We start from the raw sequence: 26,423 nt of genomic DNA, 5'->3' as shown, positions 1-26,423 counted from the left end.
AAGATGTGCAGAACTTTGCCTTTAGCCTTGACAATAAGGCCATTTAGCCAGGTGGTGGTTGATAGTTCGAACACACTTTCATCTGACAGCTAACAACTTAAATAAGTTCAAGGCAGAATATAAGCTTTATATGATGCAAGGAAGCAAGCTTATATAGCTTGCTTTCTTGCATCATATGCATCTGCTAATGCTAAAGTTGTTTATTTTTGATCCGCAGTGCTTTTGTGAGTGACATGGGCTATGAGAGTTAAATAAAAATAGTTTATATTTATTATTTAATTCTTTTTAGTTATTCAACCCATCATCAATCATGTCAAGTGCTGAAAAGAAAGAGTATTGACAGTATCTGGATGAATATCTAACTTATGGTTTTATTGAAAACCCATTCGACTAAAGGACGCCTCCGTAGCCAGGTAGGAAGGAGCAACAGTGCGTAGCACACGCTTCTTGATTAGACCGGGGTTCGAGCCCATCACCACCAAATACGGAGGATGCGGAAAGGTCAGGGAATGACCACCACGTATCCCGGAGCAATATGGCCTTAGTTGCTAATGCTCCTAAAAACCAAACAACAGTAACACAGTATTCGACTAAAGACAGCTGGTGTCTTATGTGTAATAGTACTTTTTCAAATGAAGCTATGAAACCAAGACTTTTAGATCACTTAAAAAGGAAACATCCTGATAAAGTTGGTAAACATATTGAATATTTGTAACACTGTTACTTCCTTATTTAAGAACACACAAACAAATGACGATGGAATGATTGCATCTTATAAAAATGCAGAAATCATTGCAAAAACTGGTAGTTCTCATACAGTTGTTGAGACTGTTATACAATTCACAGTAGTGATTGCAATTTCAACAGTGATATATTAAAATTCTTTCAGTATTTTCAAAGCATTGCCACTGAGCAACGATTCAATTCAAAGATGAATTGATGAGATGGCAGTTAACGTTGAAGAACAGATAATTGACAAACTAAAAACGAGAAATTTTTCTAATCAAATTGATGAACCCACAATTACTGACAATAAGGTCCTTCTAATGGTATATGTTTGTTATTTTGAGGATTATTGTAAATTGCAAGAAGAGATGTTTGTAAAATCTATAGAAACTGACTGTACCGGAGCATCTATTTTTGCTGCTGTAAAAACACGGTTTGATGAAAAACAAGTGCCATTGGAAAATTTGGTATCTGTGCCACTTATGGTGGTGCTACCTCTGAGGTTTTATAGCCCACTTAAAGGCAGTATGTCCCGAATTTCTTGCAACACGCTGCATTGTGCACTGACATCATCTGGTTGCAAAAAATATAGTATTCCAGTTCTTTATCAATCTTTCAGTATAGTTATTAAAACCATCAATAAAATAAAGTCATAGCAAATATGATATGCTATGTGACCTTTTCAGAAAATTTTGTGTTGATAATGAAGAACTGTGTGCGAGGCTTCTTTTACATACAGAAGTCAGAAGGCTTTCTAAAGAATTATCTAACAAGAATTTTAAACCTTTTTGAAACGATAATTAGTTTTTTTAGAAAGCGAAGGGGAGACAGATATAGCAAAGGAGATCAGCAAACACAAAAACAATGTATAATATATGGCATGGATTTTTTGAGAACTTAACGAAATTTCACTTCATCTTCAAGGGAAATTAATTGCAGTGATAGACTGCAAATGCGTATTAAAAGCCTTCACTGAAAAATTGGAAATATTTGAAAGCAACTTAAAGAAAACAATTTTGTGGTATGCAAGAGTTAGCTGAAGTCAATGAATCTCTCACCGAGAATGACCTTAAGAATTATTCAGATCATTTGTGTTCTTTAAAAGGTGAAATGAAAAATAGATTTTCAGATTTATTTTCTTTTGAAGTGAAGCCATGGATGTTAGATCCGTTAGTCTGCTAGTGAAGAAATTCAAGAACTCATTGAATTAAAATGTAACAAAGAATGCAAATCTAAATTCTAAAAAGGTGGAATGGCTGGGTTGTGGGGATCAAAAACAACTAAACTTCTTTATCCAATAATGTGATCTTCTTTATCCAATAATGTGATTTGGCCAATAAAATGGCCAAAGCACTTCTTTGTTTTCCAACGTCTTATATGATTGAAAGTGGTTTTAGTTCAGTAAATAAAATATTAGCCAAGGAAAGAAACAGAATTTATATATATTCAAAAGGAGACATTAGAATTAAATTTACTAACATCATGCCAAACATTGAACTTTTAGCTAAGAAGCATCAGGCTCATGGATCCCATTGAATAAAAAGAGTAAGTATAAAGTATTTTCTTGTTTAAAATTCCATGGGGGGGTGATTAGGAAAAAAAAATTGTCTAAAAGAGCCCTTTAGGTGGTGATAATTAAAAAAAAGATTGAGAAACACTGATCTACACAAATTCAAGTCTAATGTCAACAAGTATCTTCTTTCATCTTCTCAACCTTCAACCCATGGATGACCCAACCCAACTTCAACCCAACCTAAGTACTATAGGTTCCAGTACTACTCTCTCATGGTTGGGGTTCTCATAAAAAATATGAAATAAGTAAAAATCACTACATAAGAAGTTGATTTGAATTTGTTTTATGTGTATTGATATGGGTTGTAAAAGTTCAATCAGTCCTTAAAGAAATGACTGGCCATTTTTCCATATTTAGTGGAGAATTTTTTAATTTTTAATAGAGAATTTTGAACAGTGATAATTCTTGAAAGTTAGTGAATAGTGTGTTTTAGAGGTGTTTTACAAAATACTGAAAAACAACAACAACAAAAAAGATTGTAGTTTCAACTTATGCTATTTGCCTTCTTAAAGGATTACTAATAATTTAAATTTTATTTTTAAAATTAATAATTGATTTTAAAATAAAATTAAAAACTGTTAAATGCTTACTGATAATATAAAAGATACAACATAATGTATAAAAATACAGTTAGCGACTAGAGATCATCCTGTATTAATAATATTTGTTTGAATTTCTAATAGCACTTTATTAATAGTGATGCATCAAAATTCAACGTTTGATGAATTTTAATGAATTTTGAGACAACTTTATTTTGTTATATTAATGTTATTTAAGTATTTTCTAATAATACAAAAATTTTTGCTATTTTAGTTTTTCTGTAATGCACTAAATTATCTTGGAACATTGTTACACTTATCAAGTTTATTTATTTATTTTTTTCACTGGATGCAATATATTTTAGGAGCAGCATCAGGAGTTTCTGGCGCATCTGGAAAGCATGAAAGTTGGGAATTTGATTCTGGAGCACGAGATTTAAGCCCTGAACCAAATACACTTCAGAAGCTAATTGAAGCTGCAGGAGGTACAATCTCTGGAAGCAGTAGTGATCTCTTAGAACTGGCAAATAAGGTATGTAGTGTATAAATTGCTCACTTAATGGACAGGTTAGTGCTCTTGCATCATATTTGAATGTAGTGAATTACTGAAGTAGATAAACTGGCATTGTTTTAATTATATATCATATTGTGAAAGTATGAGGCTTTTTTTTTTTGAGGCAGTTTGAGGCTTTAGCCAAAGTCTATTGTTCACTTAAATAATGATTAGTATTGTTCAATTGCCTTCTCTTCAAATGATTTCTGCATTATAAATTGTAGAATCAGAAATGTGCACTTGTGCATGACATTGAAAAGAGTGCAGTACAATGAATTTTGCTTATACTCTATATACTCAAAAATATTTGGACATTCTCAACAAATATTGTGTCCCATGCAAAATCTCCCCTCTCTACACCTGACCAGCTCAGTTACATTAGAAGATACTCCCTTGGGCTCCATTATGTTAGAACCAATATGGATCTTGGATCAGAACTTACACCTTCAATGTGGGATGGTAACTCTCTTTGGTAACCTTTCTGTACATGCAACTCATCTAAACCCCACAAATTATACTATGGCAGATGTTATTTAAAATGTAACACAGAAGTGATACCTCAATACAAAATAGGTCTGGACAGCTTCACACCCTCACAGAAAATGTTCGATGAATTATAAAGATTGTATTTCATGCATCACTCATATCATCCATGGAAAACATCACAGAGTGGGTCCAAGAGTCTACAGCAATATCTGTTAGTACACCAACCATTTGTAGGTAGATGTATTACCTTGGTTTAGTGGTAGGACAAAATAAGCCAAGTATTATGGGCTCCATTTCAAAATAGCATTTGATAGAAGTAGTAGAAGGTGCTATATCTTGCTATTCAATGTTTGGGTGTGGGGAATTCATCAAAAGTACTTCCTTTTGGGGTGTATTGGCTTGACCTTGAAGTTTGGTGGGAAAGAAGCTCTGAGTTACATGGTGTGATTAACAAGCTTAGGGACTGACTTTGTATTTTGAAATTGCAGAATCATAGTGGGTTGTGATGTTGTAACACATTTGATTAGTCATCTAGACATAGTAATGCACGAATCATCTATTTATCTGCAGTCAGTCTGAATTAGTGTGTGTTGAGTAGAAGATGTTTTTTGTCACATTTTAAAATGAGTGAATTTATTGGGCATCAGATTTGCATCAAATTTTGTTTCAAATTAGGGGAAGCACAACAGAAACTCATGAAATGCGAAAAGCCACTTTCAGAGATACTGTTTGTCATTTGAAGACTTTTCAGTAATCACTATGTTAAAAGAGAGCTGCTTGTACATCAAAGATGATCTTTGTTCTGGCTGCCCTTTGAATTTTAAAAAACCACTGATTTAGTTGTTCATGATCTGATTAGGAGTGATCAGTGTTTAACTATTGGAAAGTTGCTGGTGAAATTGGTGTTTCTTATATGACACATCAATCAATTTTAACTTGTGATCTGGAATTGCAACATGTTTTAGTTTGTGCCTCACATCTTCACTTATGATCATGGAGAGTGGCAAGTTCTAGCATGTCATGATCTTTGTCAACATGCTGCTGCTAACCCACACTTTGTTTCATCCACTGTTATAAGTTGTCTTGGCACATAATAGCCACTTCTGCTAATGCGTCAAAAAAATCAAAAATCTAATCCAATCCAATCTGCCATTATAGGTGATGAATCATGGGTATATAACTGTGACCAGACTTATTTCAATGGAAGATTTTTAATCTCCAAGGCCCAAAAATATCATGACAGTGTCAGTCAAATATAAAGATTATGCTTGTATTTTTTGGCTCACAGGGCATTGTTCATTATGAATCTGCATGGACTCAATGGCAGTTGTGATGTTTGAAGAAAACAGCCCGAAAAGTGAGCTTCAGGGAATTGCTGCTTACGTCATGACAGTTCTTATGCACACTTGGCAGCATATACTGTATGCACTAGATTTAGCTTCTCTGTGATTTCCCCCCCCCCAAACTGAAAGCCCTCTTGAAAGGTCACAGGTTTGCAATAATTGAGAAAATTATTTGGAATGTGATACAAGAACTATTAACAATGCCAGACGAAGCCTATCAGAAGTTAGGTGCATTGGAATTGATATATACTCTGTCAAGGAGACTACTCTTCAAAGGGGATCTGTCTGCATAGCAAATAAGCTTCATCGTTTCCCAAATATTGGCTCATTTGGTATGATCATTGTTATAGTTATTGATATGATCACTGATCATGCCAACTGAAAGGTGGTTTTATCAGCTGATTCAGACTTGGTTCCTTGGTGGTGCTAATGTGCCATAAAACCCTTAAACAACCAACCAACCTTGGTGGTAGGGATTGAAAACATGAAGTCTGTGATCTACTTGGACATGTTTAATGCTATTCATTACTTACATTGTGGAAGTACTACATAAATAGTCCTTCCTTGTCAATATGATCCTATGTGTCCATACACTGAGGATAATACATGACTAGTTTGCATTGACATTAGTAATAACACATGCTTCAAGGAAGCAAGCTCTGTGACCTACTTTGATGTTTTTTTGATGCTATTCACTACCTGGCAGTACTACAGAAATAGCCCCCTGTCCTCCTATCAGTTTAAGCACAACATTGGACACAACAACTGTGTCCATACACTGAATGCTATGCACTATAACATTAGTTTTTATTGCTATTAGCAGTTGCAAAGATTAGTAGCTGCAAAGGCCAGGTGTTGCTTGGTGAAGACATAGGCTTCTGTAGCTGCTGCAAACGGATAAGTTTTCCTTGAAATTTTATAATATTTTTAATTAGGTAACGTAATAATTTGTTTTACAAATAGGTTAAATAGGCTTAGTAGCATTCATTCGCGTATTTTTTTAAATTTAGCTAGTGACTTTGTAAGTTCCAACTTGCTACTCATACCACTATTGTATCAGTGTTTTGGCTGGAAGCACAGAAGAACAGTAGCACAGTAGCACAGAAGAATAGTAGGATTTTAATTGTAATAAATAAGTATTTTGAAGGTTTTAATCACTTTTTGGGGATATATCTTTTGTATTTAGCTAAGGATATAACTAATTTTACATTGTGAGCGTTACGATGTAGCGTAACTTGATACCTTATATCTCGAATTTGATAGCTAAGATATAATATAAAACTATATAGTGGAATACGATTTTACTGCATTAGCTTAGTATAGTATCGTATAGTAAATTAATCAATTAAATTTATTAACCTTATTAATTTTCATTGTTAATTAATTAAATTGTATTTAAAGAAATCATGCCCCAGACTAGAGCAGAAAAACAATGTGCACAACTGCCCTCATCAGGCAACACACACGGGCAACCTTCAGGGCAGAATGTGCTGGTCCCACAGGAGCTAGTTATTGTTGGTGACTCTATTGTCAGAGAGGCGGGAAATATTTTGTGAAAAAAGGATAGGTGGAACAGGACTAGGGTATGTGTACTAGGAGCAAAAGTTTATGATGTAGAGCAGATTTTAAGGGCACAAAGGGTGATACTGTTGTACATGTTGGCACTAATGACATTAAGAATAGGAGATCTGTGGACTGACTTAAGAAGTACAGGTAAATGTTGAAAAAAAGTCTTGAGTTAGGGTAAAATTTCAAAGTATTTGCAATTTGGTCCAGACACGATAGGAGGAAGTATATGATGAGAGTCTTATCAAACAATTCAGCCCTGAAAAGATTGTGCAAGGCCCATGGGGTAGAAATTTTCTTAGCCTGGTCTGTGCTTGTTAACAGGAGAGATTGTGTCTACAGGTATGGGATAAACTTAAACAGAAAGGGTGCAAGAATATTTGCTGATGCTATCGAGGCAGTGATAGGTGGGTCGGAAAACTGCTAGCTTAGGGGATTCATAGACTAATAGATTAATGGTAGCCACAGGCAGAGGTGAAAATGATTCTTCCACTGCTTCTATTGGGATGAGCAGCAGCCTGGAAAGCGAGGTACTGGGGATTTCAAGAGCTGCTGGAAGTCATCACGGAACAAGTAAATACTTGGGTTGTGTTAGGGTAACTAAGAGTAAGAATAGGTGCATGTATATACTTGCATGTACACCAGTGGTGGAAGTATAGTAGATAAATTTGATGAATTTGAGGTGCTGGTGGACATCAAAGATTGATGTTGGGATATCAGACACATGGTGTCACACAGAGATAAGGAATGCAGAATTGGAATTTGGGGAGTACAATGTGTACAGAAAGGGGGGGGGGAAGGGTAATGCTGTTAGTTAAGAAATACAAAATCTAAGGAAGTGCATCCAGTTGACATGGGTGGACAGTGCAGTGTTGATTCAGTTTGGTGTGATATAAGCACTGGGAAAACTAAGTTGTGAGTAGGAGTGTATTATAGGCCTAATGACTCTGATGAGTCATTAACATAGATGGGCTGACTATTGATGATCATGCTCAGGTAACTGATAAACTGAATTACTATTTTGCATCTATATTCACACACGAGGAGTTATTCAATGAGGGGAATGCCAGAAGGTTATCAAACTCTAACAGGGAACTAAGTGATATTGTAATAACAGAGCAAAATGGAGGAGAAATTGTTGAAGTTAAACATAAGGAAGGCACTTAGGGTGGACAGGATCTATCCAATTATGCTCAAGGAGGCAAAAAAGGAAGTAAGCAAACCCTTATCCATAATTATGAGAGCTTCCTTGGACTCGGGGGCAGTTCCCATGGACTGGAGGTGTGCAAATTTATAACCAATTCACAAAAGGGGTTCAAAAAGTGACACAAGTAACTATAGACCTGTTAGTTCAACTTGTGTTCCAGGGAAAATAATGGAGTCACTGGTTAAAGAAGCATTGCAGGATCTTCTAGCAAGACTGCAGTTAAGACACAGCTGGGGTTTGTTAAAGGGAGGTCTTTTCTGAACAATTTGATTGGATACTAGATGTGGTCACAAAGGAAATGAATGTCAAAAATAATTTTGAAAGCTTTTGATACTGTTGCACATGGAAGACTGCTGTACAAATTGGAGGGGTATGGCATCAAGGGTAAGCTGCTACGATGGATAAAGGGATGGTTGAGTGGGAGACAACAGAGAGTGGTAATCAATGGACACTGCTCCTCGTGGACAAATGTTATTAGTGGAGTTCTCCAGGGTTCGGTGTTGGGCTCATTGTTGTTATGCATATTTATCAATGATAGTGATGAAGGTATATCAAGTTTAATGTCCAAGTTTGCAGATTATACAAAGGGTGACAGGGTTGTTAACGACAGTAATGACAGTATGCTACTCCAACTGGATTTAGATAAGTTGGGAAAATGGGCTGAGAAGTGGCAACTGGAGTTTAACATTGACAAATGCAAAGTACTGCATATGGGTAGCAATAACCAAAGAGAAACGTATCAACTGGGTGGTACTACACTCAGGGAAGTGGAAAGTGAAAAAGACCTGGGGGTAATTGTGCAGCCAAATATGAAGTTTACTGAACAGTGCAGATGGGCTGCCAGGGCAGGTCATGGAGTCTCTCTCCTGTCAACAAGCATAGACCAGGCTGAAAAAAATTCTACCCCTTGAGCCTTGCACAGTCTCTCCAGGGCCGAATTGATTGACAAGGCTCTCATCATATACTTCCTCCTATCGTGTCTGGGCAGAATTGCAGACACTTTCACATTCAACCCTAACTCCCAACTTTTTTTCAACATTGACCTGTACTTGTTGAGTAAATCTGCAGATCTCTTACTCTTAATGTCGTTAGTTCCAACATGTACAACAATATCACCTTTTGTGCCCTGACAAGATATGTGCTCTACAATATCATCAACTTTTGCCCCTGGCAGACATACCATGGTCCTCGTCCACCTATCCTTCTTACATATTATATTCCCCGTCTCCTTGACAATAGAGTCACCAACAATAACTAGTTTCTTTGGGACCAGCACATTCTGCCTTGGAGATTGCCTCTGTGCTGCCTGATGCACAGGAGTGAGCTCTGTCGTTGAGAGCCTGATGGGCCCCTCATATTAATTTCTTTGAGGTCATTTACCCTATACCCCAAGCTCTCATAGATGCCCATCAGAACGCTGAGTTGGCACCTAATTTCTTGACACTCCAGACCCCTAACACACAGAAAGGTATCCTCCTTGGCTAGATCATGTTCTGTTTTAGAAAGGTCGGCAAACATTTCACATTTCACACATTTTTTGAGACTGTGATGCGTTGGAGAATCGTCCCCTTTGTTTCTTCCTCGAGCCACAGCACTCTCGCTAGTCTATGATCTTTGCTTCGCAGCTCTAGTCTGGGTCATGATTTCCATTTAAATACAATTTAATTAACAATGAAATTTAATAAGATTAATAATATTTTTGATTAATTGATAATACTATAATAAGCTAACAGATTCCTAATACAGTGCTTCGTATTACACTATCTAGTTTTACTTTATACTTTCGCTATCAGTTCGAGATATATATATATGTTAAGCTGTTTAACTACAATATGGCGGCTAGTTCAACAATATTGCCACCAAATACCGGGAGCCGTAACTTCCAAAAATCGCTGGTTAAAATCAAAATAAGAAGCTAATGAATACTACTAAACCTATTTAATATCTCTGTAAAACACAATGTACTATGGTAAATAATGAAGAATATGCTAAAAATTAAAAAATACTTGTCCCTTTACAGCAGCCAAAAATTCGCCGTCTGTACTGTTCTGCGATCCATAGTGTAACCAATATGATGGTTATTAACCCAGTTCTTGAATATGCATCACAGATTTGGAATCCCCATACGTTAATACTTATCAAACAGCTGGAACATGTTCAGAGATCCATAATTAGATTATTAGTATACAAATCAAGATTAGAAATTAAAGCAAAATCATATAAAGAATGGTGTACTTATTTAAATATGTTACCACTTAATCACAAAAGGGCTGTTGCTGATTGCAAGTTCTTTATGTATCTAATTAATGGTAAATTGGATGCCCTGAGCTACTCTACATGATAAATTTTTGATGACTGCAAAGATCATTGATTTATTTGTACAAGAGCCATTCAGAACTAACAATTTAAAATTGATTATTTCAATAGGACTGTTAGGTTATTAAATGAATCGAATATTGATATTCTAACCAAGCATGTGCTCAAAAATGAAATCACAAGGTTGTTATCAATTCAGATCTTTGCCTAAAGATATGACTATGACCTCAATATTTATGTATTTAATAAGATATGTCTATGTATTCCTTATGTATGTAATCAGAATAGATTGTTTTATACATGAAAAAAAATTTATAAATTAAAAAAAAAAAAAAACATCATAACTAGGGGACTTTTCCCCCTGCTCGCTGTGCTCGTTTCTTTTGATAAAGTAAAATAAAATACTCACAGAAGCTTTTGACATTGTGTGTGTGTGTGTGTGTGTGTTCCTCTGCTATGAATACATAAATATTTTACATATGGAAATCAAGCATGGTACTCTGTGGTCATGTTAGATAAATATAGCACATGACAATGCTTAAAAAGAAGTTTGTTTTACCACAGTAAAAGAAGCTTCTGTTACGTATTACGACGTAACAGCATCACTCTTCTCACATTGGCTGAATAAATATCACTAGGAAAAAAATTATTTTAATGTATAGAAAGATAATAATAAAATAATAAAAATAAAAATTTATTCAAAGTTAATTAAGTGTTAAGATTAAATACTTAAAGTAACAAATGTAATATTAGAAAATTATTTATTTTTTATAATTTTTGTGCTTCAATTTAAATGCAAATTTATTCAATTTTTAGTATATGCTATTTATTTTTTTATTGATATTTAATGTATATGGATTGTAATATATAGTGTTGCTCCTCTGTAAGGCTTAGGCTGTTTTGGAGTAATAAAAAAAAAAGACAGCATGGGTTTGTTAAGGGGAAGTCTTGTCTGACAAATTTTATTGGATACTATGACGTGGTCACAAAGGAATCAAATGTAAAAAATAATTTTGATATCATATACTTGAATTTTAGGAAAGCTTTTTGATACTGTGGCACATGTAAGACTACTGTACAAATTGGAGCAGTATGGCATTAAGGTCAAGTTACTACAATGGATAAAAGGATGGTTGAGTGGGAGAAGACAGAGAGTGGTTATCAATGGACACTGCTCTTTGTGGACTAATGTTATTAGTGGAGTTCCCCAGGGTTCGGTATTATTATTATTAGCTGTATGGTGTAAGGAAACCTAAGACTTATACTGCACCAGCCAAACAAAAAATCCCTTAGTTACCCTGAGGGGGGGGGGAGAGAGAGAGAGAAGTAAAAGGGAATCACCAAGAAAGAGAAGAATGATGATATCCAGCTCAGGACCCTGGGTGTGCCAAACCCATGCTCACTAGATGTGAGCCCCTGGGTTTGGGTCCATTGTTGTTTTCTGTATTTATCAATGACATTGATGAAGGTATATCAGGCTTAATGTCGAAGTTTGCAAAGGTTGGCAGGGTTGCTAATGAAAGTATGCTGCTGCAACAGGATCTAGAAAAGTTGAGCAGATGGGCTGAAAAGTGGCAACTGAAGTTTAACATTGACAAATGAAAATACTGCATATGGGTATCAGTAACCCCAGAGTAACGTACAACTGGGTGCTACTATACTCAACTTAGTGGAGAATGAAAAGGACCTGGGGGTAATTGTGCAGTCAGATATGAAGTTTTCTGAGCGGTGCAGACAGGTGCAAGAGTAGCTCATGGTGTCATGTCAATGATGTACAAGAATTTTGCTATCAGGGATAAGAGTGTGATTGTCCCCTGTATAAGGCAATGGTCAGGCCACACCTTGAGTACTGTATACAGATCTGGAACTCTCATTTTAGGAAAGATGTAAACTTACTTATGTAAACTCTAGAAGGAAGGGGATGAATCAGATTGGTCCACTTGATATTGATGGGTCAACTGTTGATGATCCTGCTCAGGTAGCTAACAAACTAAATGAATATTTTGCATCGACATTCACACATGAGGAGTTATTCAGCGAGGGGAATGCCAGAGGTGTATTCAATTCTAGCAGTAAGCTACAGAATCTTGAAATAACTGGGAGTAAAGTGGAGGAGAAACTGCTGAAGATAAACACAAGAAAGGCACCCGGGGTGGATGGGATCTATCCAGTTATATTAAAGGAGGCAGCAAAGGAAGTAAGCAAACCATTAGCCATAATTATGAGAGCTTCCTTGGACTCAGGGGAAGATACCCATAGACTGGAAAAGTGCAAATGTGACCCCAATTCACAAAGGAGGATCAAAGGCTGACACAAGTAATTATAGACCTGTGAGCTTAACTTCTGTTCCAGGAAAATTAATGGAGGCACTGGTTAAAGAAGCACTGCAGGATCATTTAGACAAGACTTCAGTTATAGCTCAGACACAGCATGGTTTTGTTAAGGGGAAGTCTTGCCTGACCAATTTGATTGGATACTATGATGCAGTCACAAAAGAACTGGATGCAGGGAATAACTTTGATATTATATACTTGGATCTTAGAAAGGCTTTTGATACTGTTGCACATGGAAGACTGCTACACAAATTGGAGCAGTGTGACATTGGAGGCAAATTGCTGCTATGGATAAAGGGGTGGTTGAGGGGGAGAAGAAGACAGAGAGTGGTAATCAATGGACACTGCTCATCGTGGACTAATGTCATTAGTGGAGTCCCTCAGGGTTCAGTGTTGGGTCCATTATTGTTTTCTGTATTTATAAATGATATTGATGATGGTATATCAAGCTTAATGTCCAAGTTTGCAGACGATACAAAGGTTGGCAGGGTTGTCAAGGACACTACTGACACTATGCTGCTGCAACAGGATCTGGAAAGGTTGAGCAGATGGGCTGAGAGGTGGCAAATGAAGTTTAACATTGACAAATGTAAAGTACTACACATGGGAAACAGCAGCCCCAGAGCAACGTATCAACTCTGTGGTACTACACTGACAGTGGTAGAGAATGAAAGGGACTTGGGGGTGGTTGTGCAGGCAGATATGAAGTTCTCTGAGCAGTGCAGACGGGCTGCAAGAGTAGCTCATGGAGTATTGCCAATGATATACAGGAATTTTTCCAGCAGGGATAAGGAGGTGATTATTCCATTGTATAAGGCAATGGTCAGGCCACACCTAGAGTACTGTATACAGGTCTGGAGGCCTCATTTCAAGAAGGATGTAGAGCTGCTGGAACGAGTACAGAGAAGGGCAACAAGATTAGTGAATGGAACAAAGGGGTGCTCTTACGAAGAAAGGCTTAAGTTTTGCAAATTACAGTGTCTGGAGACTAGGCACCAGCGAGGTGATCTGATAGAGGTGTATAAAGCCTTGAATGGTTTAAGCATGCTCAATGCTGATGGGATTCTTCCTCTAGCTCAGAAAAATCACCTGAGCGGGCATAAATTCAAATTGAGGAAAGACAGATGTAGGATAGACGTGCGGAAATTTGCCTTTAGCCAGCGGGTGGTTAGTTGGTGGAACAGACTTCCATCCCGTGTAGTGGAGGTTGATAGCCTAAATAAGTTTAAGGCTCAGCTGGACAGGTATTTTGAAAGAACAGAGGGGTGAAGTGGAAGTGGTTTTTTTTTTTTTTTTTTGGCTGATGCTGCATAAGCTTGCTTTCTTGCATCAAATGCCTCTACTAATGGTAATGCTAATGTAGCATTGCTGGAAGTATTGAGATTGGTGAGTGGATAAAAGGGTTGGTGTTACCAAGAAAGGCTTAAATTCTGCAAATTGTAGCTTCTGGAGACTAGGCACCTGTGAGATGATCTAATTGAGGTGTATAATGTCTTGAATGGTTTTGATCAATCTCAATGCTAATTGGATTCTACCTCTTGCTCAGATTAATTACATGAGGGGACATAAATTCAAATTGACTAAAGACATTTGTAGAATTGATGTGTGGAAATTTGCCTTTAGCCAGCAGGTGGTTGATGGAACAAACTTCCATATTTTGTAGTGGAGATCAACAACTTAAATAAGTTCAAGGTAGAACTAGATAAACATTTGGAGTGAATGGATGGGTGAAATGGGAGAGTTTTTTTTTTTTTTTGGCTGATGCTATATGAGCTTGCTTTTTTTGCATCGCATCATATGCCTATGCTAATGCTAAAAGAAGCAAGCTTATACAGCATCAGCCAAAAAAAAAATCTGCTCAAGTTCATCTTTCTGTCTCCTCTAATATAAACCATCCTTTTTCAGTATAAATTTATGTCCCTTAAGTGTGATGTCTGAGAAAGAGTAAGGATGACATCAGTATTCAGTTTACTCAATCTATTTAAAGCCTTATTTCAATCAGGTCTCCTTGCAGGTGCTTAGTTTCCAAGCACTGCAATTTGCAGAACTGAAGTCTTTTTATGGTAAGAGTATCATTTTGTGTGCTTCACTAATCTTGTTTATCTCATTCCATTCTTCTTAAAATGAACCTGTATACAGTGCACAAGATTCTCTTATACAACTGGATAAGCACTTATTTGTTCCTGTATATCATTCACAAAACATTATGGGCTGTCCTAGCAGCTGCACTGCTCAGAGAACCTCATGCTGAACTGTACAATTATCTCAAGATCTGTTTCATTTTCCACTGCCTTCAATGTCATACCATCCAACTGGTATGTTATTCTGGGATTACTGTGGCCCATATGCAGTAGCTTATGGGCCACAGTAATCCACAGTAACCTGTCTGCCTAAATTTTCTAGACCATGTTGCAATAACATACCCTGATTACTATCATTAATCACACTACCAACTGCTGTGTTGTCTGCAAACTCAGACATTAAGCCTGATATGCCTTCATCAGTTATTCTGATAAATGTTGAAAGGGCCAAGCACCCTGAACCCTGACTGACTCAATAACATTAGTACAAAAAGAACAGTACCCATTTATGACCATTTTCTGCCATTCAACCTTTAAACTATCTTTTTTCCATGACAATAGGCAGCTCCTAATGCCATACTGCTGTAACTTGTACAGTAATTTTTCGTGTGGAACACTGACAAAAGCCTTACTGAAATCCAAGTATATCATGTCAGAATTATGTTTTTCATTCAGTACCTTTTTTGCTATGTTGGAAGTATGGTTACTTCTTTAACCAGTGACTGTATTTTGTATTTATCAATACCTGTCTGCCTAAATTTTCTAGACCATGTTGCACTAACATACCCTGATTACTATCATTAATCACACTACCAACTGCTGTGTTGTCTGCAAACTCAGACATTAAGCCAGATATACCTTCATCAGTTATTCTGATAAATATTGAAAGGGCCAAGCACCCTGAACCCTGACTGACTCAATAACATTAGTACAAAAAGAACAGTATCCCTTTATGACCATTTTCTGCCATTCAACCTTTAAACTATCTTTTTTCCATGACAATAGGCAGCTCCTAATGCCATACTGCTGTAACTTGTACAGTAATTTTTTGTGTGGAACATTGACAAAACCCTTACTGAAATCTAAGTATATCATGTCAGAATTATGTTTTTCATTCAGTACCTTTTTTGCTATGTTGGAAGTATGGTTACTTCTTTAACCAGTGACTGTATTATTTTTTCTTACAACAGAAGTCAAGCTTCAGACCAGGTCTGTGATTATGTGCTTCACCCTTCGATGCCCCCTTTGCGAGGGATACATTTGCACTACTCCAGTTCACAGTGAACTGGACTAGAGGTCAGCTGGAGTGGAGGACTAAGTTCCCTTAGTCCAAGGAAGCTATTATAATTATGACTGCCGACCGGGCTAGCCAAGTGGGTAAAGCGCCTGCCTGGCAACCCAAAGGTCACGGGTTCGAATCCCGCCTCGGGCTTGGATCAGAGTAAAATGCAAAAAAAACTTGGGTGGTGCATTATGGCCACAGAAGCCGATGTGCCAACAACTAAAAAAATAGCTCAATAGATAATTATGACCAAAGGTTTCCTTACCCCTTTTTCCTCTTTTAATATAATTTGATAGATTTCATCTGCTTAAGATGGCTTATTAATCTTTAGCTTCAACAATATCTCTTATGCTTTCCTCTCAGTTAACACAAAATCATTTCATCATCATCATCATCATCAGCCATTTTCAATCCACTGCAGGATGAAGGCCTCTCCAGCAACTTTCCAGTTGCTTCTGTTTTGAGCACTGGACATCCATTTACTACCCACAAACTCATGAATTTCATCTATCCATCTCCGCCTTTGTCTTCCAGGTTTTCTTCTAGCTCCTCTTGGATACCATTCTGTTATTTTCTTAGTCCATCTGTCATCATGTCTTCGAGCTATGTGTCCTGCCCAAGACCATTTTAGTTCTTTAGTTTTGATAAGAATGTCCTTTACTTGAGTTTGTTGCCTAATCCATGTGTTTCTCTTCTTATCTAACAGTCTTATTCCCAATATGATTCGTTCCATTCTTCGCTGTGTGGTTCTCAGCTTCTCTTCCATTCTTTTGGTGAGTGCCCAAGTTTCACTTCCATAAGTCATGGTGGGGAGTATACATTGGTCCATTATTTTACGTTTCAGACAAACTGGGATATTGCTCTTCAGTATGTGACTATATTTCCTGAATGCTATCCATCCAAAATTTATTCTTCTCTTGACTTCCAGCCATTTATCATTATTACAGCTAATAACTTGTCCCAGATAAGTATATGACTCCACCTTTTCAATTACTGCTCCTTCAATCATTATTTCCCTTTCTGTGGCATCATTTACATCCCTCCAATGTAATATAATTCCTCCAATGTCATATTACATATTTTAATAATTTAATTTGTTGCATATACCATAACGAACAACAGTAATATTGGTAGAACTTTTAGAATCTGTGATTTCGTGTAGATATAGTATCACAAATAGCTAGTGCGAGCGAAAATTCGAACCATGTGGGTGGCAATAGATAGTTAAATTGATTATCTATTGTAACTACTTAGATTTTACAAACTTAACATTTTAACTTAATACATATAACTTAAACTTGATAGGAGATACGAAATTAATATAACGTTAACTCGGTAGGAGGTAAAACTAAAACTTGATACTGAAATATATATATATATATATGTATATAATATTACGGATAATATAAATAACCAGTAGAATAAGCAAATAAATCCAACAATAATACCATCAGGGACCTAAGATAACGCAAAAAAAAAATAATAAATAAAAATAAAAATAAAAAAAAAATAAATAAATAAAAAAAAAATAAAAATAAAAAATAATTATTATCGCTTTTTATCGACAATCTAGATGACTTCAACTGGGGCCAACCACCCAGAATGAAGGCAAAAAACGACGAGGTTCTCTGTTTCTGTGATGATCAATATATGTTAAGTAATTTAAATCTAAACCAAATATAAACCAGTATAGGCCGAAAGTAAATCGAATATAAATAAATCGAAAGATGATAATAAAAGTTAAGAAAATTTAGAAATATTAGAATCAAAGGTAAGAAATACAAGTAAAATATAAATGTAAGCATATATTAATCATCGTTGACCCGACAGAGAACGTAATTTAATGATTAAAATAAGATTAAATATATAATATATACTACATATTGATCGTATCTAGGACATAATGCAATAGTCGTCAAAATAATATGTGGTGCCCCCTATGTGATGGATACGGTAAAAATAAATAATTAAATTAAATTAACGCATAGAGAAACATGCAGATAGTAAGAAGAAAAACTAAAGGAGTAGGAATAATAGAACCTGAACGATGATTAATATATGCTTACATTTATATTTTACTTGTATTTCGTACCTTTGATTCTAATATTGCTAAATTTTCTTAACTTTTATTATCATCTTTCGATTTATTTATATTCGATTTACTTTCGGCCTATACTGGTTTATATTTGGTTTAGATTTAAATTACTTAGCATATATTGATCATCACAGAAACAGAGAACCTCTTGTCGTTTTTTGCCTTCATTCTGGGTGGTTGGCCCCAGTTGAAGTCATCTAGATTGTCGGTAAAAAGCGATAATAATTATTTTTTATTTATTTATTTTTTTATTTTTATTTTTATTTATTAATTTTTTTTTTTTTGCGTTATCTTAGGTCCCTGATGGTATTATTGTTGGATTTATTTGCTTATTCTACTGGTTATTTATATTATCCGTGATATATTATAGACATTATGGGTGCATTGCATGATTGTTTGCAACTGCATTGACTCATAAATATTATTTACATATTAGTTACAGTTACTGTCGTTTTAACTTTCTTTACTTTTTTATCAATAATTATAAATATATACAAAAGCTTTGCTTGGGTTAAGTACACACTACCTAAGATTGCTTTTTCTTCTTTTTCTATTTTCTTAACTGCATCTATTTTCTTAACTTAATTTTACCTTCATGGATTTATGATTGCGCATCTTGATTTTATTTTATATTATATTAACTTTGCTCTTATTATGTCACTTAAATATAATAATAATAATATACTACATCGGCAGAGTAGGATAAAAGTGACCGAGGATACTATTGTTGCCCTGGATAGTAATCCTAACCATGTTAATACATCGACACATACACATATATCACACACTTTACAGAGCAGTTTAGCATATAATGCTTCTGGCACTAATATCCGATCACCATCTCTTAAATTTCAACCTTGTAACAACAAATTATGTCTTACTTGCCCCTATATGCATCCAAATCATGCTACAATTAATACGAATTCACATATATTCTGTAAAATGAATAACGTCATATATATGATCACATGTCGTACTTGCAATGTTAAATATATTGGTCAAACTAGCAATAAACTAAATAATGGAATGAACCTTCATCGTTCCGATATTAAAACTTATAATAACAAATCCAGCAAGAAAACAGGTAATTTGGAACATGATATTGAATTCAGACATTTCCAAAAACATACTTTTGGTAATATTTTCATTTCAATACTTAACGTAATTAATAACGCAAATGATAGATTATTGCAAGAAGATATTAGCATGTTACAATATAAAACACTATATCCATACGGTCTAAATAATAAATTTAATCAAAAATATATGACGAATAATTTAAAAGATATTTGCGTTTATAATATGTTTCAAATTGCCAAACTTCGTAAATATAATCGCAATAGGAAATATAGTAAATCCAACACATATAATAGCAACCGAGAACATCTAGGAGACTTCATAGATTTATTCAAAATGTGGGACACGGATCCTATAAATATTAGTAAAATACATAACACACTTTTCAGTATTAAACTTAGTGTACTCAAAGCACTAAATAGAAAAACCAATGATTACGTCTTTAAATCTTCTCACCTATTGGACATCATATCAGACATTGTCAAATTCAGATGTCATATTTTGAATGTTAGCAAGCAGCCGGAAAACTCTGTCCTCATCTTATACTTTCAAAATAAATTAATGGATGATTTAGATATACATAAAACTATTAATTTACGTAATGACTTGCTGCCTATTAATAACTTACATATTAATATCAGATTTAGATATTCTAGACCATTTGGTCTTAAAGCGTGTAACTATAAAACAATAGCTACAAACCTTCACAATATTAACATCGGACAGGATACATGTGTTTGCCACAAACCTTCATTTCATAGATACGTGGATCCTAACCATAATCACATTATAACCGGCAATTTAGATATAATCCCATATCCTGAACTTAGAGATATTTTATCACTGGGTTTTAAATTTCAACCTAATTTACCTATTAATAAATCTAATTTTAAAAAATTGTTATATCTAGATTTACTTAAATATTGCATAAGATCAGCATACAACCATAACATACCGGTTGAAGCATACCACATGTGGCTATTTACAATGCTTAATATCATATCTAGCAAATATAATCAATTGAAATTCATGCAAGATAATCTATATAATACCAAATTAATAAATAGGCAGCTCAAAGATATACATGAACATTTTGGAATTACTCCCGTTGACAAAGCTGCTTCTAATTATGCAATCATATGTAAATAATATTATATAGAAATCATTAGTAAATTAATAAGAGGAGTTTACCTCAATATAGTACGTGGAACACTTCCGTATGATACCCTCCAGAAATTAAAACGGAAAAAACGAAAAAATCGACAACTTACCGGTACATTAAAGTAAAATATAAATAATTAAATAATTAAAATAAAATATAAATAATTAAATAATCAATTTAACACAATTCAGAATCAATTTAAAACAATTAAAATTCAAATTAACGCAATTAAAAGAATCTAACGAAAATATTCAAAACGATTTTCCTTCCTGAAGCTGACAATGCTTTCCGACCGACTGTCGTGATCACAGGAATGAAAATTCATTTTCATTCCTGTGATTAACTCCTCATGTGTGAATGTCGATGCAAAATATTCATTCAGTTTGTTAGCTACCTGAGAAGGATTATCAACAGTTAACCCATCGATATCAAGTGGACGAATCTGATTCATCCCCTTCCTTCTAGAGTTTACATAAGTAAAGAACTCTTTGCTGTTTTTCTTTGCATCCCTTGACAAAGATTTCTCGTAATCTGCCTTCGCCTGCCTAACCTCCTTTGTAACTTGGTTACAGATCAACTTGTATCTATCATAGGCTTCTGTGTCACGTGTTAATTTGTATGTATCCCATGCATTTTTCTTCTCTGCCATATGTCTCATTAGTTCATCTGACATCCACTTAGGCCTAAACCTTGAATAATATTTCTTAGTTGGTATGTAAAGCCTAGTAGCTTCCAAGATAAGTTCTTTGAATGCTTCCCATTTTGAATTTGCTGTTGGTAACATCATCAGTTGGTCCCACTGTATAGAATTTAAATACTGTCTCAGTCCATCGTAGTCGCCTTTATGAAAGCAATAACCCTTCCCTTTACCCCTAATGGTAGTTACCTCTTTGAGTAAATCCCACTTCAGCACACTGTGATCACTGCCACCTAGTGGTTCATTTACCTGCAGATTCTTAATGTATGAAGAATCACTACTGATTATCAAATCAAGAGATTTACTCCCTCTATTTGCCTCCTGAACATGCTGATGTAGAAAACAATCATCCAATAAATCCACAAAAGCCTTGCTAGTGTGTGAGTGACCAGCCCCCAAATTCCAGTCAATATCTGGGAAATTAAAATCCCCCATTATAAGACTCTCTGATTTACTGGCCCACTCTATTTCCCCATACAGTTTCTTATTATGCTCATCAGAGTCATTAGGCCTATAGGTGAAAGTGATCCTTGCACTGCTTCTCTTGGAATAAGCAGCAGCCTGGGAAACAAGTCGCTGGGCATTTCAGAGACTGCTGGGAGTCATTACGGAACAAGCAAATACATGAGCTGTGTGAGGGTGGCTAAGAATAAGAACAGGTGCATGTATACTTGTATGTTCACCAATGCTAGGAGTTTAGTAAATAAATTTGATTAATTTGAGGTGCCAGTCAAAATATCAAAGGCAGATATTGTTGGGATATCAGAGACATGGTGTCACACATATATGAGGAATGCAGAATTGGAATTTGGGGAGTACAACGTGTACAGGAAGGACAGACAGGATAGGAGGGGTTATGCTGTTAGTTAAGAAACACAAAGTCTAGGGAAGTGCATCCAGTTGACATGGTTGGACAGTGCAGTGTTCAGTCAGTTTGGTGTGTCATAAGCACTGAAAATGGCACCTCCGTAGCCAAGGGGGCAGGAGCAGCAGTGCGTAGCACACACTTCTTGATTAGACCGGGGTTCGAGCCCATGACCACCAAATACGGAGGTTGCAGAAAGGTCAGGGAATGATCACTGCATATCCCCGGAGCTAAAAACCAAACAACAAGAACAGCACTGGTAAAGTGAAATTGAGAGTAGGAGTGTTCATTATACTCATCAGAGTCATTAGGATTATAGGCCTAATGACTCTGCTGAGTATAAAGAACAACTGTACAGAGAAATAGTGGGCCAGTAAATCAGATTGTCTTATAATGGGGGATTTTAACTTCCCAGATATTTACTGAGACTTCTAGGTTGGTCACTCACACAGTAGCAAGGCTTTTTTGGATTTATTGGATGATTGTTTTCTACATCAGCATGTTCAAGAGGCAACCAGAGAGAGTAATACTATTGATCTGATTATCATTAGTGATTCTTCATGCATTAATCCTTGCATTGGTCCTTGAGCTTGTCACAGACATTCTCCCAGATATGCCAGACAAGCTGTATTTGCTACCTGGGAGTCTAAAATGCTGATGGAACCGATATTCAGGTGACATTCTCGTCTAGTAGACCCAATTTCAGTGAAGTGCAGACGGTCTCTGACAGCCAAATCCTCTGCTTGCACCTTCACGATGGTGGGACTGTTAGTAATCCTGGGTATAACCTCCATGCATAAGCACACTGTGGGTGACCACCCAGGTGTGAACTAATGTAAGCAGGGGTTGAGTTGTGGCACCCACACCACATGGAGGAATGCGGCCCTCTGTGTTACCAGGCAATACTAGGTGGTAGATGACTCTCATCAACCGGTGCAATACCACAACTTTGCTTATCGGAGGCTTGAAGTCGTGGAACCCATGTTCCGGTCAACCCGTCCCCACCTCTTCCATCATGAAGTATGACTGGTGACGTTTGAGGTTATGATGAACATCATGACGAGATCAAATCTTCCTTACATTTCGAGGGAACAGCTCTAAAACGGTGTTCGCAGGCTGGCTGCTAGTTAGTACACCGGACCGAACCTATTGGTAACTCTTTTGGTGGCTTCCGGATCAGCTGGTGTATAATCTGCCAGATAGTGACTGGAAGGAGTCCGAGTAGTGTGTATGCAGGGGGGGGGCATTGTCGAGGCCACGTTATGTCCAGGATCTGGGTATATTCTTACCATTTGTACGCCATATCCAAAAATTTCATTACTTCATACAGCATGTCCCCCCCCCCCTACTTTTTCTTACTATTGAATACACCATGAATTATCAAACTAATACAGTAAGCTTATCTGCAAAAAGATCTAAACCTCCCAAACACTTCCTAGTTCATTTCAGAAATATATGTGGTCTCAATTCTAAGCTCAGTGACGTCCATTTCCATTTGCAGTCTGCCGAACCCCCATGTACTTTTTCTGACAGAATCTCAGTTATCGGTTGTTTCAACTACTGCTCATCTCAATTCCCCAATTATTCGCTGTATGATTCCCTTTGCCTCAAAGGTGGTACTTGTCATATTTCCATTCTGATATTCCCTATCAGAGACTTGGTAAATTGGAATCTACTCTCTTCGATCTTCTCTGGCTTAAAATCTCTCTACTTCATTGTGTCAAATTCATCTGTTGTCTCTACCATTCTCCCAGCTCCACTAATCACTTGGAGCTCTTTGACTTCCTCTCTTTGCAACTTGACTTTCCCCAGTCCAACTTTCCTAACAGTGAGATAATTTTCTTTAATTTTCCTGTAATGTTCACAACTCCAGCTGGCTTCCGTTTTCTAGTCACACCGAACAAGCTGGTCGAGATACTGAGGCTTTTGAAATTAATAATGACATTGTACAGATTGTTCATTTACCTACAAGGATACCGGACAATCCTTACCATACAGCTTGATCTTTTTCTCAAAAACAACCCTTCAAGTACACGGAAGAAGTGAGTGGTCCTTTAGGTACCTCAGATCACAACTTGGTGATTGTCTCTACTCCAATGGAGCCATTATCTCATGGCTATTCCCAACCTCATATTGTTTGGCATTACAAGAATACAAAATGGGGTGACATGTGAGATTTCTTTTCCTTGATAAGTTTACTCTTTCAAAACTTCTGATGTCAACGTTTGCTCAGATCGTGTCAGTGAAATTATTCTTGTAGGTATGGAATCCTTTATTTTACATTCCACTTTAAAATCTCGTCCTTTACTAAACCTCTGTTTTCCAATAAATGTGCTAAGGCTGTTCAAGAGAAGAACGTTGTATATTGAAATTGGCTTGTTTCCAATTCTTCAGATTCATTTTCTGCCTACACCAAAGCTTGCAACAATTGTAAAGCTCGTAACAATATTAATCAGTCCAAACTAGATTTTGAACAGGCTAAGAGTAGAAAACTTGCTTCTGGCTCTAATGGTAGTGGAGCGTCCTGGTCTCTTGCAAAGGTTTTGGCCACAACTTTTGCCCATCTCTGCTCTCACCTCTCTCAAAACCAGTTGGTTCTATTGTCACTTCAGCCAAGGATAAAGCTGACCTGCTAGCATCCTATTTTTCTTCCAACTCATGTATTAATGATCTTGGTAAAACACCTCCCAACATTCCAAACATGCTGCATTCAGTGCCTCCTGTGGTCTTCTGTCAAAAGGATATCAGAAGGATTTTGACAAATCGTGATGCAAAGAAAGCTCCAGGGCCTGATGGTATTTCTCAACTTGTTCTCAAAACCTGTGCTTCTGAACTTACTCTTGTTTTTTGCCACCTTTTTTTTTTTCACTTTCTTCTTCCAAAGATGTTTCTCCTTCTGCTTGAAAATTTGCTCATATCCAGCCAGTTCCTAAAAAGGATAACAAATCCGTCCCATCCAATTATCATCTTATTGCAATTACTTGTACTCTTTCTAAAGTAATAGAGATATCAATTAACTGCCAACTCTTAAACTACCTAGAAACCTTCCGTCTGATCAGTGGTCGCCAGTATGGATTCCATCATTGTCGATCCACTGGTGATATTCTGGCTTATGTTATTCATTTATGGACAAATTCAATGGAAAAGTTTGGTGAAACACAAGCAGTTGCTCTTGACATCTCAAAGGCTTTTTATCGTGTTTGGCATAAAGATCTTCTAAACAAAATTCCATCTTATGGTTTTTCAAATTTTTTTGTAATTGGTTATCCAGTTTTCTCTCTGATTGCTCACTGAGGGTGATGGTAGATGACTCTCTGTCTTCTAACTTCCCCACTAATGCTGGTGCCCCTCACGTTTCAGTTCTTTCCCTCACTCTTTTCCTCTTGTATATTAATGACCTTCTTATATTGACTGGAAATCCTATCCATAGTTTCGCCGATGATAGCACATTGCATTCTGCTTTCCATTTTGAGAAACCTTGCCTTGCTCAATCAGCTTCAACTTCTCTCGAATATCCGCTACCAATTCCTTAAATGCAGATCTCCAGGTAATTTACCAGTTTGGCAAAGACAGTTTAGTTGATTTCAATCTTTCTAAAACTCAGTCTTGTCTTATATCTCGCAAAAAGGATTCTTCTGCTCCTGTGCTTATCTTTGATGACAATCCGATTTCTAGGCAAAATGATATGATATCTCTCTTTTGGGGATTACCCTTACTTGTAATCTCTCTTGGCCCAAGCACATTACAAATATTGCTTCCTCTGCATCTAAAAAACTTGGTTTTCTCTTTTGTTCTTGGTGTTACTTTTCTTCCACGCAGCTGTTCACTCTGCACAAATTGCAAATCCACCTTATCATGGAATATTGTTCCCACATCTGGGGTGGTGCTCCCAAAACCTCTCTCAGGCTTCTAGATTCCATTCAGAAGAGGACAGTTAGGTTAATTAACAAGTCCTCTCTAACAGAGTCTCTCCACTCACTGACTCATAGACGTACTGTTTATGCTGCATGCGTTTTCTCTAGATAATTCCATGGGCACTGTTCTTGTGAATTAGCTTCTATAATTCCCACTCTCTCTTTCAAAACAGTCTGAACACGTGCCGCCACCAGCCAACATCCATTTACTGTCCAACTTCAAACTCACAGAACCAACTTTTCATCTTCCTCATTTATTCATTGAACTGTCGTTTTCTGGAACAACCTTCCTTCATATGTATTTCCTGAAAATTACAGTCTACAGAAGTTCAAGTCTAATGTCAACAAATATCTTCTTTCATCTTCTCAATCTCCGACCCAAGCATGGTACTAAGTACTATAGGTTCTAATACCTCTCATGTTTGGGGTTTTCAAAAATAAATTAAGAATCTGCAGATAATGGATCCACTAGGTGGCGGTGATCACAGTGTGCCGATGTGGGATTTACTCAAAGATGTGCCTGCTGTCAGGGGTAAAGGGAAGGGTTTTTGGTTTCGGAAAGGTCTGAGTATAAAGATCTGAGACAGTTTTTAAAAGTTCGTACAGTG

At 36.4% G+C, this 26,423-nt stretch overlaps 1 protein-coding gene across 2 annotated transcripts in view; it reads left to right on the top strand.

Annotated features, from left to right (window-relative positions):
* The window catches only part of LOC150088294 (colorectal mutant cancer protein), a 498,699-nt gene that overhangs the window by 77,958 nt on the left and 394,318 nt on the right, over positions 1–26,423 (top strand). For both annotated transcript variants that reach the window (XM_090369448.1, XM_090369449.1), the window contains exon 3: positions 3,204–3,370. In XM_090369448.1, the coding sequence (XP_090225574.1) occupies positions 3,204–3,370 (167 nt within the window). The remainder of the gene's footprint in view (positions 1–3,203; positions 3,371–26,423) is intronic.

This window comes from Mastigoproctus giganteus, chromosome 3, assembly GCF_048544385.1.
Source record: "Mastigoproctus giganteus isolate SK-2022 chromosome 3, ASM4854438v1, whole genome shotgun sequence".
Classification (NCBI taxonomy): domain Eukaryota; kingdom Metazoa; phylum Arthropoda; class Arachnida; order Uropygi; family Thelyphonidae; genus Mastigoproctus; species Mastigoproctus giganteus.
The sequence above is the reverse complement of the archived record's forward strand: the minus strand, read 5'-3'. Positions and strand labels throughout refer to the sequence as shown.